The sequence below is a fragment of the Anopheles merus genome, chromosome 3R (assembly GCF_017562075.2).
Source record: "Anopheles merus strain MAF chromosome 3R, AmerM5.1, whole genome shotgun sequence".
Lineage (NCBI taxonomy): Eukaryota > Metazoa > Arthropoda > Insecta > Diptera > Culicidae > Anopheles > Anopheles merus.
Window position 1 is genome coordinate 4,027,707 of NC_054084.1, and position 18,463 is coordinate 4,046,169.

The 18,463-nt window shown below is 47.8% G+C and overlaps 4 protein-coding genes across 8 annotated transcripts; 2 read left to right on the forward strand and 2 right to left on the reverse strand.

The window, feature by feature from the left end:
- The first annotated feature begins 287 nt into the window (after window positions 1-287).
- On the forward strand, window positions 288-9,584 carry LOC121595400 (WD repeat-containing protein 7). 3 transcript variants are annotated; one of them, XM_041919339.1, is made up of 14 exons: window positions 288-842; window positions 922-1,898; window positions 1,963-2,205; window positions 2,272-2,492; window positions 2,563-2,897; window positions 2,966-3,126; window positions 3,186-3,280; window positions 3,357-3,423; window positions 3,731-3,799; window positions 4,188-4,286; window positions 5,442-5,596; window positions 5,677-7,068; window positions 7,269-7,395; window positions 7,526-9,584. In XM_041919339.1, the coding sequence occupies exons 1-14, from the start codon at window positions 706-708 to the stop codon at window positions 7,867-7,869; spliced, it is 4,422 nt and encodes a 1,473-aa protein (XP_041775273.1). In that variant the 5' UTR covers window positions 288-705; the 3' UTR covers window positions 7,870-9,584. The 3 variants fall into 3 exon arrangements, with proteins under 3 accessions (XP_041775273.1, XP_041775274.1, XP_041775275.1); XM_041919340.1 differs by having other exon boundaries at window positions 4,188-4,280; XM_041919341.1 differs by lacking the exon at window positions 3,731-3,799.
- LOC121595403 lies at window positions 4,384-5,119 on the reverse strand. The gene is made up of 3 exons (XM_041919347.1): window positions 4,863-5,119; window positions 4,667-4,784; window positions 4,384-4,600 (listed from the first exon to the last, which is right to left on the reverse strand). The coding sequence occupies exons 1-3, from the start codon at window positions 4,920-4,922 to the stop codon at window positions 4,470-4,472; spliced, it is 309 nt and encodes a 102-aa protein (XP_041775281.1). The 5' UTR covers window positions 4,923-5,119; the 3' UTR covers window positions 4,384-4,469.
- Window positions 9,585-10,558: 974 nt separating the features above from the next.
- On the forward strand, window positions 10,559-13,372 carry LOC121595402. 2 transcript variants are annotated; one of them, XM_041919344.1, is made up of 5 exons: window positions 10,559-10,670; window positions 10,730-11,929; window positions 12,249-12,386; window positions 12,472-12,802; window positions 12,887-13,371. In XM_041919344.1, the coding sequence occupies exons 2-5, from the start codon at window positions 11,860-11,862 to the stop codon at window positions 13,158-13,160; spliced, it is 813 nt and encodes a 270-aa protein (XP_041775278.1). In that variant the 5' UTR covers window positions 10,559-10,670; window positions 10,730-11,859; the 3' UTR covers window positions 13,161-13,371. The 2 variants fall into 2 exon arrangements, with proteins under 2 accessions (XP_041775278.1, XP_041775280.1); XM_041919346.1 differs by lacking the exon at window positions 10,559-10,670 and having other exon boundaries at window positions 11,839-11,929; window positions 12,078-12,386; window positions 12,887-13,372.
- A 76-nt stretch (window positions 13,373-13,448) lies between these two features.
- Window positions 13,449-17,332, reverse strand: LOC121595401 (hepatoma-derived growth factor-related protein 2-like). Of its 2 annotated transcripts, none has more exons than XM_041919342.1 (9): window positions 16,929-17,332; window positions 16,708-16,763; window positions 16,433-16,580; window positions 16,075-16,155; window positions 15,517-15,970; window positions 15,299-15,436; window positions 15,039-15,220; window positions 14,847-14,973; window positions 13,449-14,763 (listed from the first exon to the last, which is right to left on the reverse strand). In XM_041919342.1, the coding sequence occupies exons 1-9, from the start codon at window positions 17,007-17,009 to the stop codon at window positions 14,597-14,599; spliced, it is 1,434 nt and encodes a 477-aa protein (XP_041775276.1). In that variant the 5' UTR covers window positions 17,010-17,332; the 3' UTR covers window positions 13,449-14,596. The 2 variants fall into 2 exon arrangements, with proteins under 2 accessions (XP_041775276.1, XP_041775277.1); XM_041919343.1 differs by having other exon boundaries at window positions 16,439-16,580; window positions 16,929-17,331.
- Between the last annotated feature and the right edge of the window lie 1,131 nt (window positions 17,333-18,463).

Below are 18,463 nucleotides of genomic sequence, written 5' to 3' on the forward strand. Positions count from 1 at the left end.
AACATGGGAACTAACGAACTATGTGAAAGAAAAAAAGTACTTTGAATTCTAAATGCAAACAAGTCGGTGTGTGTCGTGTAACGTTTATTGGAGCTTTTCAAGGCAGAAACCCTTCACCAAGCACAAAAACAGCGAAGGCTTCATGCATGCAAGAATGGTACGGTTTGCATATTTTTCAAAACAATTCTATGCTAGGTGCGAATTTCGAAACAAAACAAACCTTCCACCCAGCAACGTTCTCAGCTCATTTCTCGCCTTCGAGTCGCACGGTGACAGCTGTCAAAGTGAAAATTTTCTTATCAGTAGCTCGGGACGGTGCAAGCTTCGTCGTGAGAAAAATCGCTATTTTTGCTTAGAAAACGGTACAATTTCCCACCAACCACCGTTTCCGTGCGTTCCCAAGTCACGTTGGTAGCAAAAACTGTAAAAGTTTCGCCTATATCGTTGTGGTTTCGTGCGCTAAAGGGCAAAAATCGTGCGTGCAGTGCCAGCCCAATCAATAAAAACAATACACACATACACGCGCACACACCATCATACACGCCACCCCACCTTTGACAGCTGATTTGTAAATAATGCATCTGAAAACAGTGTAATCCCGTGATTTGGTGCTGAAAAAAAGGCGAGGGATCGACAAATTGGAAATAATTCATTCGGAACAGGCAAAAGCCCATTTCTTAGTGCGGACAGAAGCGATTGGCCACCATGCTGAACACGAACCTGGTCGTGCCCGTGGTGCTGTGGGGCCCCAACACACCTACACACTGCGTGTCGAGTGTGTTTCTGTCACGGGACCAGAAAATCCTTGCGACGGGTTGCTACGACGGTCAGATTTGTTTATGGTAATGAGGCGTGTGTGTGCTGCGGGCGCGTGACATTGGCGCACGGGGTTAGTAATGACATTGTTTTTAATTTACACAGGCAGGTGGACCCGGACACGCTGCAAATGACACCGCGATGTCTGCTGGTAGGGCATACGGCACCGGTGCTATGCCTGACGCGGGCGTCCATCATTCAGGACAACAACTTCCTGGTGAGCTCGTCCGAGAACGGCGAGATGTGCACGTGGGATCTGGTCGATGGCAAGTGCACGGAAAGCATCAAGATGCCGCAGGTGCACACCAACATCCAGGCCTACCACATGGCCAACTGTGACGACATCCGGCTGTTCTGCAACGGGTACTATGCGGAAATCATGGTGATGGATCCGTTTAGCCTGGAGGTGCTGTTCTGTCTCAGCTCGAAGGTGAACCCGGACTGGATATCGGCGCTGCACGTGCTGCGACCGTCGAAGCGTAAGGACGACGTTGTGCTGGCCATCACCACCACCGGCACGGTGAAAGTGTGGACGCTGCTCGGGAACGAAAACAAGTACTCGGAACCGATCTACGAGAATGAGTCGAAGCAGATACGCTGCCTGAACGCGATCACGATGAACTGCTGCTCGCAGAACCAGCGCACGGTGCTGATCGTGTGCGCCAAGTACTGGCAGATATATGACGCGGGTGATTTTACCGTGCTGTGCAGCGTCATTTCGCCCTCCGGCGAGCGGTGGATGGGTGGCGACTTTCTGTCCAACGATCGGGTCATCCTGTGGTCGGACGAAGGCAAGGGATACTTGTTCCGCCTGCCCGCGAACAGCATCCCGGACAATAAGGACTTCCACGGCCCGTCCGTTGGCAAGGATATACCCTTTCTGTACTGCATTTTGTCGCAAACGGGCGAAAAGCCGCTGTCCTGTCCGCCGACGATGAAGCTGGTTACCTCCAATCGGAGCGGCAAGACGCAGAAGTATCTGCTGCGGGGTGATTCCGAAGGCTACGTGAATATCTGGGCAGTGCCGGATATTTCGATGGAACAAATTAAGCAAATACAAACGCAGAAGCAACATCCCGCATGTAAGTAGGAATGAGAGAAGTGTACTAAGCGGCGAATATATCAAAATTCATCTTAATCTTTTAGCTCTGGAATCAACCATCTGCACCTCGCTGCTGGAAGCGTGGAACAAAATGAACCCCCTTCCGGTGGGAATATTGGATCAGCTTTATCAAAACAGCGAACCGATGATCAAACTTACCGCCAGCATTTACTTACCGCAGCAAAGTCGTCTAGTAGTCGGTAGGGAAGACGGAAGCATCATTATCGTACCGGCGACGCAGACCGTAATGCTACATCTGCTTCATGGAAACCATCAGCAATTTAGTGGTCAGTATTTAGTTGACGGAGATCGTGACGCAGGCTCCTTGTGCTCATGAACCCGTTCATTTGCAGACTGGCCGCCGCATCAAATCCTAAACGGACACAGTGGAAGGGTCAATTGTTTGCTTTGTCCATCGCTGGCCCATTCGCGCTATGATAAATCTCACCTCGTATCCGGCGGTGTGGATTTCGCCGTCTGTCTCTGGGATCTGTACAGTGGTTCGCTGATTCACAGATTTTGTGTGCACGCGGGAGAGATTACCCAGCTGCTAGTTCCACCACCGACGTGCAGTGTAAGTATGAACGTCCTCGTTTTGCTTCGATCGTTGCTATGGTGAATGTCTGTCTTTCTTTCCACTTCAGCCTCGCATCCTTAAATGCATTTGTTCGGTAGCTTCGGACCACTCGGTCACGCTGCTCAGCCTGCAGGAACGGAAATGCGTCACACTTGCCAGTCGCCATCTGTTTCCGGTAATTTCGATCAAGTGGCGTCCGCTGGATGATTTCCTGATCGTCGGCTGTTCCGATGGTACGGTGTACGTATGGCAGATGGAAACTGGCCACCTGGACCGTGTGCTGCACGGCATTCTTGCCGAGGAGGTGCTGAACGCGTGTGACGAGAACAGTGGCGAAACGGGTAGCAGCACCGGATCGACGTCGGAAATGGGGCTGGCCAACCCGGCCGTTCATTTCTTCAGGTATGATGGAATGGGATGGTTATGTGATTTGACAATTTCTTGCTAAAAAACATACGCAATGCTTGCAGAGGTTTGAGGCACCGGAACATTAACGCGATTCGTCACGCTACCCAACGTGGTATACATCAGCTGCAGCAGCTTCATGCCCACAACAATCAGCACGGTGACTTTTTAATGAAGAACCGAAGCAGTCCCTTGATTATTCAGGGATTGCGCACCAATCCCAAAGGTAGGACAATTTTCAAGCTGTGAAACATTGCGATATTAAACCATTTCGCTATTTTGCAGACGCCGAGAGCCATATTCTTTTCTTTGACATCGAAGGACTGATATTTGAACTGCACGCCGAAGAGTATGCTGCCATGAGTCCCAACACATTAGAGGTAAGCCAGGGATAAGAAATGTTTGTGTTTTTTTCAGTTTATTCATTTTCGTACACTATTCTCCTTCTGTTGGCAGGCTGAAGGACTGTTGATCCCGACGGGAACCGATAGCCATGCTTCCGATGCTGGAAAGAAAATATCAGGTATGTACACGTGACATGCATTCTGTGATTCTACCATTGTTCTGACTGTACCTTTACCAATGGCAATGTCCCGGTGATAGTATATCTGATAATACGATGGTTCTATGGTGTCTCACATCACGGTCTCTTCTTCTCTATTTTTTCTTCCACGCGGCCTCTTCTTGTATGTGTAAAAATGTGCTAATTGAATGTAATCTAAATCTCAAAACGTTGGACACACACAACCCTCACTACAATACATCAAAACTTCCACCCTACCAACACTTGTGTTGCTACGGTTCCGTATGCACACACTATCCCTGTATAGATTTCTTTGGACGCGTAAAAAATAAGGCTGGCGATATGGAGAAAATACTAAAAGAGAAAGATAAACATGGTTTGTTACATTTCACGTTGATTGCCTTTGTAGCTTTTGCAGCTTTAGCACAGTGTGTATGCGTGTGAATTCAGTTTGTTGTTTTGCGGGATTAATTTTCCGATTTGCCGATTATTAAACTCCCTCCCTGTTTTGTTAAATTCCTTTTTTATAATAAGAAAAAAATAATATTTTTTTTCTTATCACAATCACGTTGGGAAACTAGAAGCTGTGGTTTATTTGAATGTGTATTTAATGTTATGCTTTTCATTGTACAGCTAGTTAGAATGTTGCATTTTGTTGTCCCTGTATAATAATTTATTAATTCCCTAATTTCTTAGCAATCAACAAAATGATTGTTTGCGTAGTATACTCATGTTTGTTTGGTACATCTCTTTGCGACGTAAAGGTATCCTTGCTAAGATGAAGGAAGGTGCGGAGAATGTGCAAACCAAGGTGCAGGCAAAGCTGGAAAGCGTCGTGAAAAATGTCGGAGAAACCGGTAAGGGTAAGTTAGGGCATAGATGTTTGTACCAGTGTCTGTTGTGTTGTTATTCGTTGAAGCTAATTTTTGTTGTAGAAACAACTCATCGAGCTGATGGAACTAGGTGTAATACCATTTCTGTAATTTTATTGATGCTTAAATGCGTTCTACATATTCCGTGATATAACATATTTTATGCTCCTGCAATTATTCGTCCGATTCCGAAGAAGACGCTGCCGGAGCAGATGCTTGTGCGTCAGGGTTGGAATTTCTGAGGAATTCCGGGTTCCTTCCGGGATCCCGAGCAGTGGGGGCGTTGGCGTGTTCTTCGAGCAGGCCTGTAAACGAACGTTTATTAGTGGGCTAGCGTTCATAACTAAAGACCCATAATCATTGGTTCTTACTTGGATCAAACTCTTCCTCACCATCGTCACTTGACGATGAGTGGGGCTTTAACGATTCCTCGTCAAAATCTTCCTCATCATAAGTTGGCACGTCGCCGTGGGCATACTGCGGTGCACTCTGGAGGGGGAAAAAAAGCAATTCACGCAAATTATTTGATACGGGTATCACCTTATGTCGATAGTTGTTGATTCAAACCTGCACAACCGCCACCAATGCGATACACAGGAAGGCTAACACGAACAGCTTCGAAGCCATATTGCCGTTGACCGATTTGGGTTAAGAACGCAACTTGCACTTTGCCTTTGCTCTTGCTCTCGCGTTCTGCGGCGAACTGTGATTTCAAAGTCTAAGATTCTCGCGTTATATACTGCGCGTTAGTTCGCGATCGCGCTGAGTCAACAAATCGCGCACTGCTCGCGGTGATTGATGGAAGACAAATAGTGTTTCGCTTGTGCAGATTGCACTTTTATAAATACGGCGCGAAGTTGTTCCAACTGAGTTCTGTGCTGATAAGCGCACGTGTGTGTCGCGAACGAAAGTAAATAGTGATTCGCAACTACACACCCTTGCTGCTCGCGTGTTTGCGATCGGTTTGGAATTTTAGTACGAAAATAAGTATTCTACGAAAGATTGCTTTTGTCTAAGCAATCGATTTGGAAGACACAACATCATCAGTAATTTCCCACCGCAAACACCGCAACACACAATGAATCGATGTACCCGTGGCCAGTTACGGTGAGTGCAAACAAGATGATATTTGTTTTCGATTTCCAGATTCCTCGGACATTACGAAGAAAATTGCCCCCCGCATGGAAGCTACCCACGTGATGGAGGTAGCACAGTTGCTACTGTCGCTAATCCACTCCTGGGGACTCGATCCGCACCTGGACAAAGTGTGTGAAACGCAGCTCGGGCTGTTGCGTCCCATGGTGAGTAGCAAAGAGCCACATTCTCACACTCGGTGGAACGGCAGTAATAGTAACATGAAACAAACGGTGCCTCTTCCAAGATTCCCGTTTCGTTCGGAGTGCTATCGAAGGGAGGCTACATGTCGCTGCTGTTGCCGACGTGGCAAAACAATATCGTTATCAACTCAACGGCGGACGAGCTAAAGACGGCAGCAATGACGCCGGAACAGTTCCGGCAGGAGGGCCTAACGAAGCTGTTCACTGCCCGGCTGCACTGGGAACTGAGCACGACCCTTACCTCGAACCACCTGCTGGCGATGGTGGCAATGTCCAACACGCTGATGTCGATGAATATGGCCACATTCATACCGGAGCAGGAGCGTGCCCGGAAGCTGCACCGCCAGTCAACCCGCGCCACCTGGAGCAATGAGGAGGAGCAGGAGGAAGCGTTCACCCAGCAGCAGGCACAGATCAAGCAGGGCTGGAGTTTGCTGTCAACGCATCACTGCTTCTTGCTGCCGGAGAAGATCGACGCACTCGATGCGAACAATTTCAAGCGGCCTCAGGTGGAGATGATGGCTAGAAGGTGGCAGCACCACTGTTTGGAAATCCGAGAGGCAGCCCAGCAGCTGCTGCTCGGTGAGCTGGGACGGATGGGGAAAAAGGGACGCAAGCAGCTGGTCGAAAGCTGGGCCCAGTATCTGCCGATGTACACGCACACGGAACCGATCGTGCAGCAGGCACCTACCACCGGACAGTCGAATGCCGGCTCGCCCACCTCCAGTCCCACCGGCCAGCCGGGCCTGGAACACGACGAAGAGTCGGAGGAGGAGGAAGAGGTGGTGCGGAAACCGTCCAGCCTAGCGGAGCTGAAGCGCAAGCAGACCACCGCGGTCGTACTGCTCGGCGTGATCGGTGCCGAGTTCGGGCAGGACATTTCGGCGACGGACGGCAAGCGCAGCAACGAAAACCGCCGGAAGAGCTCCGTCGTCGAAGGGTTCGGCATCGGCAATAACAATCTCGCCCGGTCGACTTCGATGGCCCTCACGCATCTGCTGCTGGCACCGGCGACGCAAAAACTGCCCGCCTTTACGCCGCTGCGCCGTGCGGCGATTGATTTGATTGGGCGCGGCTTCACCGTCTGGGAGCCGTACATCGACGTCAGCAAGGTGCTGCTGGGGCTGCTCGAGATGTGCTGCGATTCGAACCGGCTGATACCGAGCCTGAACTACAAGCTGCCGCTGACACCGCAGGCCGACGCATGCCGGACGGCGCGCCATGCGCTGCGCCTGATTGCGACCGCGCGGCCGGCCGCCTTCATCACGACGATGGCGCGCGAGGTGGCACGCTACAACACGATGCAACAGAATGCGCAGGCGATAAGCGTCCCCATTACGCAGTCGGTGCTGCATCGGGCCAAGCGGGAGATACTGCAGTGTGTCGAAATGCTCATCGATAAGATGCAAACGGAGATCTCTAATCTGCTCGTAGAGGTAGGTGGCGAATGGGGTTTGGAGGGTACTGGGGTGATGCGGAAGCGGCTTATTAAATTGCTTGCAACTAGATGGGACTCAACATAGCTGATACTGATTTATAATTTCTGTGTCACGATGTTGCAGCAATTTAGCGCGTTGTGACGTTTGCGCATTTATTTGCTCTTTTTCATTTCCCTTCTTATTAACACTTACTACAGGTGATGGACATAACGCTTCACTGTGTAGACTCAGGCGATCTGAAAAACAAAGGCCTCGCTGAGGTCAGTCCGTTGATGTGCAAGTTCAATCAAGTTTCCCACTGCAGCGCTTCGCGCCGTATCGCTGGTGAGTTTTCCATTTTAAATTCATTTACTTTCGCTGAAAGCATTATTACAGCAAACCATAGTGTGTGATTAATGTGCAATAAAATCTTAAAATGGCCATTATCAACCTCCATCCCTTTTTTCCGATCCAGTCGGTGCCAGCAACGGCCACCTAGCGATCTACGAGCTGCGGCAAAACAAATGCCAGATGATACCGGCCCACACGAAGCAGGTGACGGCGCTCGCGTTCAGCCCGGACGGCAAGTTTCTGGTAAGCTATTCCTGTACCGAAAATCGGCTCTCCTTCTGGCAGACGAGTGCCGGCATGTTTGGGCTGGGTCAATCGCAGACCCGCTGCATCAAGGGCTACTCGACCGCACCGATACCGGACATCGGTCGGCTCAACCCGATGCGGCTGGCCAAGCTAATCTGGATCAACAATCGCACCGTCACGCTGATGCTAGCGGACGGTTCCGAGACCCGGTTCAACGTGTAAACGGACGCATGTTTGACCGCATGTTTCCGCCGCAATCTACATCTATCTAGTTATTCTCTAGCTCAATTTGCTTAGGTGGTAAATCGTGACGATCCGAACTGTTGATTTGGTTTTGTAAATGCGCCTGCGTCGCTGGTACATTGCAGAGCGCACCAAGCCGCTTTCCCTTCCCGCTCTTTTATTGCCTAACTGGGTGTGAATATTTACGTGCACATATATTTGTTGAGTTGTTGGTAAGTTTATTCCTTCCTTAAGTAATGATATATAGTGTCGAGATCGATTGTATTAGCAATATTCCCGTGAAAGCGCAAGCATTATTAGTGGAGCAGCGTCCAGATGGTTAGAGCGGCAGGTCACACTAATGCATCGTCATCGTCTCCGATGCCGACATTCTTGCAGCAAAAGGAAAGAAGATCATCATCGGTGGCAGGGCATGAACATGGTTCAGTGAAAGGTGGCCCACAACTCGAAACTCGAGCGAGCGCGAGATAACGTTTTGTCAGAGGAATTGCATTAACTAAATGGGTTTTTTTAGAATTCGATAGGAAAAGGAAGGTGAACCAAACAAAAAGACATTCAGTTTGTTCACCTTCGCTGTGTCATTTTGCTTCCTCTGCTTCTAATCTGTAGCGGCAGTTTGGGGGACCCCGTTTTCGTTGCAAAAATGATACACATGGTGTACGAAACGGACAAACCTGGTTGGATGGAAGAACACGGTTGGACAGCGAGCCGGCGGCGTTGATTCCAATTATGACACGATGAACTTATATAATTATGCAAATTAGCTCGCTTCTCCACCTTTCTTTCTAGACGGAATCCCGAAAGACCAGAACGAAGGGGTGAGGGATAAAGGAAAAGAGAAAAAGAGAGAGAGAGAGAGAAAGGGAGGGCATACAAAACGTAATCTTGTGATTTTGGATAACCAACCGTTTTCGGACGATGTGCGTCCAGGCGTTGTGGTTCGATCTTCTTCTAGTTGACCTATATATTTTCGTTCGAGAAGCGACGTTTCCTGTTGCCCTGCTGCTGCTGCTGCTGCTGTTGCTGATCCCTGTAGGGATTCCGGCTGCGCGATCAGCGTCGTAGATTCTGTCCGTTGGGAGACTTATATGCCTTGGGTTTTGGGGATCGGTAGATTGTGACCTAAATCATGTCATGCCAGCTCGGGGGATGGGCGGATGCTTTTGTTCTTTTTGTTTGTGGCCAATCTGTTTGCTGTTTCCTCCATATTTTTGCATTGGCAGCAGATTAAAGCTGCGCCGAAGAAAGGTATTAATGGGCAGTGACCTCTGGCGGGCGGATGTGTTTATTATACTTAAAGAATCACGCTGGGAGGGAGGGTCGTTTTATTGTAACATCGCTGCTTCACGGAATTTCGTTGTGGCTATTGCTTGCTCTCCGTTAGTCCTATGGCTGATATATAAATCCAACGATTATTATTAGATTAAAATGATTAAAAAGAAAAGAACTCACACGAAACACTAATCGCATAGAATGTTAAACCCGAAACAAAGTTGATGGATTTTCCTACCCGGCCCGACTGGGCCGTTAACCCATACCATGTTGACAAAGTATTACTCTCGTCCGAGTACACAGATATACACATACACACAACTACGCAATAATGTATAAGAACCTGTGTAATTTATTTGTTAGCATATTGCAAAGTATATAACGATTAAACAAAACAATAAATCTATGAAACGGAAAGACAATACACTACTGCGCGCTTGTCATTTATTATCCATCCATCCATATCCTCCGTACCTTGAACGAAATGTCTCGTGCGTACCCACTTTCACTACTAACGGCCGTGGTTGACAAATAACCGAACCAGAGATACATCGTATCGTGCACAATTGAAGTGAAAAGAATGAGTAATTTCACCGTTTTTGCAGATTAACAACTTGCATTTAACCATGCTCACGGTACCATGTGACTGCGCTTTACGCATCAAACCATTCCTTATCGTTGACTGTCTTCGCTTACCTATGCATGACGATTCGTAGTGAGCGGTTGTTGATCTAAAAATGGAACCCGCTCCCATACGTCAAAAGTGATAAGTAACTTGATTCCACCCCATTTTGGGGATAGAAATAAAGGCCGGGGTCATACTTCGTCTAGTCTAGGAGAAGATCAGTGTGAAAAGGTGAAAAAGCAAAATGCAGGGACAGGATCTCGAAAAATTGGAGTTTTGGCCCAATTTGAATGACGGTGCGCGACAAAAACCTTCTAAACAGCTCTTTGTTTCTTCCAGAGACACCCAAGAGTTTGGAATTTGAAAAATCAATCTGTCGTGACAGTTCAATCGAAGTGGATTAACTTTAATCCAAACCGATTGTATTGGGTTAATCTGTCGAACTGTGCCGGGTGTCGCGCTGTGTCAATAGCGGGGTAGGCGAAATTTCGAAAGGAGCTAAACCAATTTCCCGTTCCATGCTAAGGGAGCATGAAAATGGAGCACTCACGTTGCAGCAGTTAAGATGGGAGCTTTCCCTGAATCGATGCATGCTGCAGATCAAGTTGGAGGTCAGAATACCAGTGCCGTTTCCAGTACGGGAAACAGTAATACAAAATCACGAACCACAGACTGCACTCGACCTAAATTTCACATCCTATAGGGGTAGGTCAGGGCTGTCAGGGAGGCACACGATCGCAGCAGCCGTTTTTGAGCCCTTGAAATCAAAGCAACCAAAGCCAACAAACAGCTGATCTCTTGTGCATTTGTCCAAAAGCTGCTAAAGCCAACGGGTGCATAGAGGGAGAGAGAGAGGGAGCAATCGTTACTACAATGGTGGAAGGTAAATATTTATCATAGATCAATTCACTTTTCATTTTCCACGCTTTTTTATCTTCCCAGTGCTCTCCCGAAGCTTATAGGCATGGGAAGAAGAAGGGCGAAGAAGAAAGCGAACCAAAAATGTCCGTAGATTATCACATAATTTGTTAACGATGCTACTCCCGGTGCAACGAGCCGACCATTCCAAGCACGTTCGATGACGTGCCGTGACGCTCTGAATGGAAATTACGCGTGCATCTTCATCTGTGTTCGTCTGCCAGTACCGGTCCGGGAAAGGCTGTTAACCTCTCGCCTGGAGAAAAGAGTCGTCTTCAGCGCGGTTCCCCGTTTTGGAGGCGTCGTCGAACGAACAACTTGAATGCGCGCGCGCGCGCACTAGTTCTACCAGCGACGAACCTACGAACGAGCGACGATCGTCCGGCCCTAGAAGTGAATGAAATTTCTTCCCCCCTCCCCGTTGCACTCGGTGGCAGTTGGGTCGCCAGCCCAATGATCCTGTCACCACGACACACCGCGCCCCCCCCCCCTCTCCCCCGTAAGCCATTCACTTCATCCTCCAATGCATGCGCATATCTCGTTTTCCTTCCGTGCGTTTTCTTCGACGTTCGGTGTCCTACTCGCGCACCGATCTCGGCACATTTCATCTCCCATCGTCATCCTCTTCGTGGCCGGCGGATGGTGATGGGAGGGGCTGTGAGAGGGAGGCATAGTGTAAAAGCTTTCCCGGTCGGGCCACGGAACGGGTTAGCCGCAGTCGTGATTCAGACGGCAGTCGAGTCGGTCCATTTCTCCAATTTCTCCCGGACATCTTGAACGGCGGGCGGGTGTTAGCAGTAGCATCAGTGGCTCCCCATTCTTCAAGTGCGTGTTACTTTGCAAATTTGTAGAAATTGTCGTGTTTGCGGCGACACGAGCTCGGCGTGTACAAAGCAAAGCGATATTGTTTATCGAGTGAAAGTGTGAACTTGACCACGAAGAGGGTCGACTGGGTGACGGGAAGGTACCGAAGGCAGCCGCCTTACAATACACATTAAAATAGAAGGTGCTGGAAGGTGCAGAGACGACTGTGCGTGGAACGCTCTCAACGCTGCTCCGAAAGCTACCAAAGAGAACAAGTCCTAAGAGGAGGCAGACAAAGACACACACAACCAGGGAGTCAAGAGAGCATACGGAAACACGCCCGCGGTACAATGAAGAAATTGTTGTTATTCCTCTTACTGACCTATTTATGCTCCGCCGCTCTCTCTGCCAGCATACTGGGTAAGTACGGAAAGGCGCACAGAGTGCGTGGGGTCGGGATGGGATTCACCAACAGACGTGACTAATAGGAAACCCAAACAAAGTTTATTTCGTTTTTTCCATCAATTTACGTAATTTTGTGTCTAACCTCGTTAAATTTCTTCCAAAGATTTGGAATTTTTGGAAGCTTACAATCTGCAACTTGAAAACGGTTTGAAATTTGTGAACTGTTTTGAATTTGCTCAAACTTCAATAGGGGTATATTTCGAAGCACTTAACTTGAATCAGAACAAATTCTGCAAATACGTATGCTGAAGAATATCCCTTTTGCGCGTTGTAGACTATCTCACACTCGCCACTGAGGAGGAAGCGGAAGCCAAAGAGGAAGAAGTGGGCCCCAGCAATTGTCTGTGCAATGGACCTTCCTGTATATGCTGCATCGATTTCAACATGACCCTCATTGATCTCGGCGGTCCTGGTAAGATAACAGGAAGCTTCCCCCTTACAGAACACGCTTGACATTGGCACACATTTTCTATAACAAACTTCACCGCCACGTGTAGGTTGCGTGCGGCTAAAGTATCTCTCCGCCGACGAAGGGATCGCGCTGAACGTTTCCTACGGCGATAGCGTGCTGCACAGCCAGCGTGTCAAGGGACCGGACCCGCCACCGACCTGCCTGAACGTGTTCTCCAGCCTGGCGCAGATGTGCGCCCGGTTCAGCGAGCTGCTGCCGACGGACGAGGGTCTGCGTGGTTGCCTGCAGCTCGAACCGATGCTGCTCGGCGACGTGCAGATCGAGCTGCCCCTCGGCTGCTTCCGGATGGGTCCGAAGGGCATGGAGGTGATTAAGTCGGCCGAGGAGCAGATCAAGGAACAGATTCCCAGTGAAAGGTAAGCGTTGAGCGTGGAAGAATTGACGTTTTCTTATTGTGGCTAATTGGTGCATTCCGCTCTTTTCGCGCGGTTTACCTGCAGCGAGGAACCGACTACGCCGGCGGTGGCCGTTGTAGAGGAGAAGCCGGCAGCCAGTAACAGTACTTCTACGCTGTCGCTGCTGGACAACCTGTCGACGGCCGACATTCTGGCGGCGGTCAGCGAATCGACGGACGAGGGCATCGCCATGATCTCGAACTGGCTGGGCCTTTCGGTGAACCGTGTACAGAAGCCGGCCGAGGGTGGCGCCGCGGAAACGGACGCCAGCGCTGCCAGCGAGGGAGAAAGTGATAAGAAGGAAGAGGATGAAGAGTAAGCATCGCTCGATGCTTCTTGGTCGGTAATAATGTCTCAGAGCGTCCTAGTGTGTCCACCGGGGAGGAGATATTCAACTATTTTCATAGGTTATAATGCGTAGTAAGTTATATTTCACCCACAAGAAGGCATGCCACGCATTTGTATGTGTGTGCGAAAATAAATCACAACCATACTTTTAGTTTTTCCTAACACTGATAAGCATTTTTTGTTTTTCTTTCGTTGTATTCTCTTTCTTTTGTCTTGAGAAAAAATAGTCTCTCCGCTAAATTCGTATGCTCTTCTCGTCTCAAAACTTTTGTGTAGCATTTATTTCATAAAGTAACTTAATCAACACGCTTTTAGTTAGTGTGTGTGTGTGTGTCCACGTTTCCAGATCGTTTTCCCCCGTCTTCTCGCCCAAGATAGCGTTCGAAAGCGTTCTGAGCATGTACATCTCTCATTTGCATTGCTTTACTGTGGTTTGTGAGTTGTGGGATAGAGTGCTTACCAGTCTATTGTTTGACTTTCATTCATTACATGATGTTTCTCTGTGTGTGTGTGTGTGTGTGTGTGTGTGTGTGTGTATTTGTGGGTGTGGGTGTCCTAATTATTTGTGTTTATTGTACACGTTGTGTTAACACGTTTGAGTGCCATGTCAGCTACCTATGGGTGGCACTGATGTGTTTTCCTCCTTCGACGCGTGTTGTGTCGAAAGCGCTTGAATAAGAGAACTTATGCTGTTTTCTGAGCGCTCTTTTACAACCGCACATCAGTGTAAGAAATCAAATCACCCCCCGTGGAAGAAAAGGTCTTTGATAAACAACGACCCATTCAGGTTGATGGAACATGCTCAAGAGCATGCACATCTAGGATGGATGGTAAACTGTGTTCGTTTGAGGGCTCTTTCGGCGATCAAAAACAGAAATGAGCTTCCTTTCCATACAATCTTCAACATGTTCCCACAGCTCCAGAGCCGTAGCTAAAAAATAGTATTTTCGCGACCAATTTACACGTTTTATATCGAATTGGGAAAACATTTTTAAAATACTTAAGTGTTTAAAAGAAAAAAAAAAGTTAAGAAAAGTCTATGGTGCAGGCAGCGGGACATAAAATGAACTAGGAAAGCTTGCACATGGGATGGCAGACGCGTACCGTCGCGCCATTAACCGTTTTTTTCTGCTCGCCCACACAGTGCCGCACAGCAATGAGCCCGAAAACAGAATATACTAAAAGCTACGAAAACAGGATTCGTAGCGATATATAGAGTGTCAAGAAACAATCAAATCTAACAATCGACGGCTTGATAATCGCTCTGATTCAGGACCACCATAGACTAATGATAATTCATAATTTGCTTAAATAACCTAGGCTCTTGCGTGTCGAGAGGTGTGTGTGTGTGTTTGTGTTTGTGTGGATATTGGTTGATAGATCCGCTATACAAGCACCTCGCCGTTTCTAGTCTTCCAGTTTCTCCGCACTTGCTTCAGCTGGTGCCGGAGCTTCCAATCCCTCTTCCGCACAACCTTCAGCTGCCGGTGACGGGTCGTTATTGGTCGTCTCGTTTAGCTCCGTAGTGGCATTGGCCGGTTCGGTGAGTTGTTGTTGGCCGTCTTGAATTAATTCTTCAATGAGACGGTACAAAAAAGCATCAAAGCAACATTAGAATGTCACAATAATAGAAAGGGAAGCGTTATTCATACGTTACCTTTCTCGTCAACGAGCATAAAAAGTTCCTCGGTCGTCAAGTTCTTCGCCGCCTCCTCGAACTTGGTTACCTCCTGCCGGAACCACTCCCAGAAAGGCATTCTGCTGTCCGTCATTCCCAAAATCTCCTAATTCGGTGAAAAGAAGGTGATTAATAAACGATGCTTGCACACAGCGTTATCGTTGAGCGTACTTTAAAGCGAGAATATATCTGTTCTGCCTTGTTTCGAATTTGCTGCGCTTGGAAATCGAACTGAAGCTTCTCTTTGTCGTCCATGTTCCATGCTTTCGCATTGCCGACGTACTTTCGTAACCTCTTCATCGTTTCGACGCAGTTGGGATTTTTCTTCAGGATCGTCGAAGTAACGCTCAAATCTAGGACGAAAAGGACACGGTCGTTGAACTGAGATCTGCAATGTTGGCCGAGCCGGCCTTTTTTTCCCCGACACTTACTTTCATACTGTTCCATCAGCTTGACGCATCGTTCCGGATCGGCACAATTCAGCTTCACCGACGATTTTATATCCAGATTCAGTTCCACCAGTTGCCGCTCGAGCTTCAACAGGTATAGCCGCTCATCGGCGATTTTTTCTGCAAAAGAGTGCAAACAATGAGTCTTGAGTTTTGTGATTTGTTTGGAAAATAATTCCCCCCCATTCCCCCCACCATACCGAACGGGTTCAGCTTCTTGGTCGCAGCAGGGGTAGCCGCCTCCTTCGCTTTCGCCGGTGCAAGAGTCATCGCTTTCTTCTTTGGCGGCGCTCCTGCCCCAGTGCCACTGTCCTCGTCATCTCCATCCATAAACCTTTTCTGCTTTATTACTCTACCCCTTCGGCTGGTGACTTCCTTCGTTTCGCCGCCGCTGTTGTCCTGCTGCTGTGGCGACACGGTTGTCGCGTCGTCCGACTTTTTCTGCGCTCCATTATTGGTTGCGTGCGCGGCGGCGGCGTTGGCGGCAGTTTTCTTTGCGCCAGTGGATTTTACATTTGCATTCGATTTAATTTGAGCCATCTGGGGTGTGCTGGCGTTCTCATTGCCATACTGTTTGTCTATGACTTCCTGCTTCACATTGCTTGTGTTGTACACGGTAGAGTTCGCCGACACGTGCGACTCATCGAAGGTGGTCTGGAATGTGATGGAAGAGTCATCAGATTAGAAAATGGCACCAAAACGGCACACAGATTAGCGAAATCTTGATGCCAAGTCAACCCCGTTTCTACTTTACTTGCCTCGGCAGCGGACATTGACATTTCTTTCGATTCCGCCATATCATCGATCCCCGATTGTACCGCCGCAACGTCAAACGCAAGCTAAGAGAGAAAGAAAACGATAGCATTTTCGTGCGTGATTTGTCCATCGCACAGAGAGGCCGTTTTGCGTGAAGCAGGTGGTTGAAACACACGAATAATTCCTCCCGCACCATCACTGATTGATGAAAACCCCAACTGAGCAACAGCATGGCGCAAGAAAATTCATTTTTCACCGCGCCGAAACCGACACACAACTGCTCTTACTAACCTCCACCCGCTCCACCCACGCGCCTCCTGTTGCTCTAACCCTTCTAAACCAACATCATGACACACTCACACTTACAGGGCTTGGATCGTCACCGCTCAGGGCGGATTCAATCTGTAGCATTGCTTCCTTGAAGCCCTTCCGTTTCATGATTTTTTCCGTCGCAAACTTCTCCTTCGACGTTTCGTACGCGAACAGGTCCTCCTTCTTGATGTTGGCGCTAAAATGGAACGGGCAGGAAAAATCCGCCGTGAGTGCCACATCTTACATAAATGGCGCCGTACGCACACCGCCCGCCGGCACTTCCGCTGCCTCGCACAGCATTATCTATCCCCAAGCCTACTTACGTTTCACCCGTTCCGTAGAAGTAGACATTGTATTTGTTCTTTTCGATCCGCGTGACCTGTCCCCGGGGGTTGAGGTGGTGTCGCATTTTTATGGCGGAAAAGAAAAGATATCGAAGCAGTAAGTTACACTGACCATTGAGCTTGGGTATACGCGGATCGTGCACACAGTGCACACACAACGCTGTGCGGTGTGGAGCGAGTTGTCCCTTGCGCTGGCTTACCTTCGCTGGCCAGGGTGGGTAGCCCTTTACTTTGGCAAACACCAAATCCCCTATCTCGAAGGACTTTTTGGACGCCACCATCGCGCGTGCTGCTGCTTGCCTGTCGTCGAGTTTGTTTACGCGGCGATAAAACGGAGCGTTGATGCCTCTTCCGGCGCAATCCAGTCGCTTCTCTGCTGTCTCTTCGCCTTCACAGCGGCCGTACCGAACCGACAGCACAACTTTCGATTGAGCTCTATTGCAATGATTATGCTGTTCACGCGCTTGCCGCGTATGTCTTGGGATGCGGTTTCTTCTGGTTGTAAAAAAAACGCGATGTTACAAACGTTAATTCCCCGTACCAAACACAAGAACAACTTTTGGCAGTTTCGCCTGGGGTCGCTGCTGAAATTCACCAATTCACCGCGACGTACCAAATCGTTTGACAGCTGGCGGAATGAGTTACCGTTGCTTCGGAAAGGCGACCCGGTTGGCATAAATGGTTTACGGTGGCGTGGAAGAAAATACTTGACACGGCATTAAATCATGGATTTTTGGAAATCAGTTTTGTGGAAAATAACTTTAATATTTTTGGAAGCTTTATGACTGTATTTTGAATCGACTAAATCGACCTATCGAAAATTCGGCTCTTGATACATAAAGATGAGTTCCCCTTACTTTAAAAATGAGTTCCTACAATTGTGATTTTTCATTTATTATGGAAAAATACATCGGAATAAGTTATAAAAATCCTCATCCTATGAAAAAATATTATTTTCATAACGAGATGTTATTCTGTACACTTGAGTGACTCCGACTGCTAATAAGAAAAGGTTAGGAGATGTCAAAATAAAGAACTCAGTAGATTGGTCGTAATAATAAAAAAAAATACAGTGGAGCACCGATTATCCGGGCTCATCGAGACTCGACTACGCACAAATAGTGGAATAACACGAATAATGAGTCAAAGTATTTATTTTATCACAAATTATTTATTTATTTTTGAAATTTATATTATTTTTTGGTGAAACCTAGCCAGTTTTTATCAACTTCATGTTTTTCCGATGAGAAACATTTAAAATGTACCATGAATTATAGTGCTATAAAAGTTTTCTCATAACCTTTTTTTTGAAATATCCTCTTCAGAACGCAATATCATCTTCTGAGCTATCATTTTTCAACGGCACGGAAAAAACGGACAACTGGGTAAAAGGTACCAAGATAAACTGTGCTCCACTGTAGATGATTTCCCGAAATAAATTAGATAAAGTGTTCTTCTTGGTCCTTATTGTTATATTCTATCTTACATGATTAACGTTACTCGGCTAAACATGATTAAAATAGCAAACACACACATCATGATGTGTTCAAAACGAGACTTCGATACTATCGGACGATGAAACGATGATGGCATGAGCAAATAAAGAGTCCTTGTGTTCAGCCATCGAAATTAAGATTGTTAAGAATTTGATATTTGTGTTACAGATGACATTACATAAGCAATTTGCGTTATTGTGGCACAAATTTCAACCACTATTACTTCCATTTCTACTCCC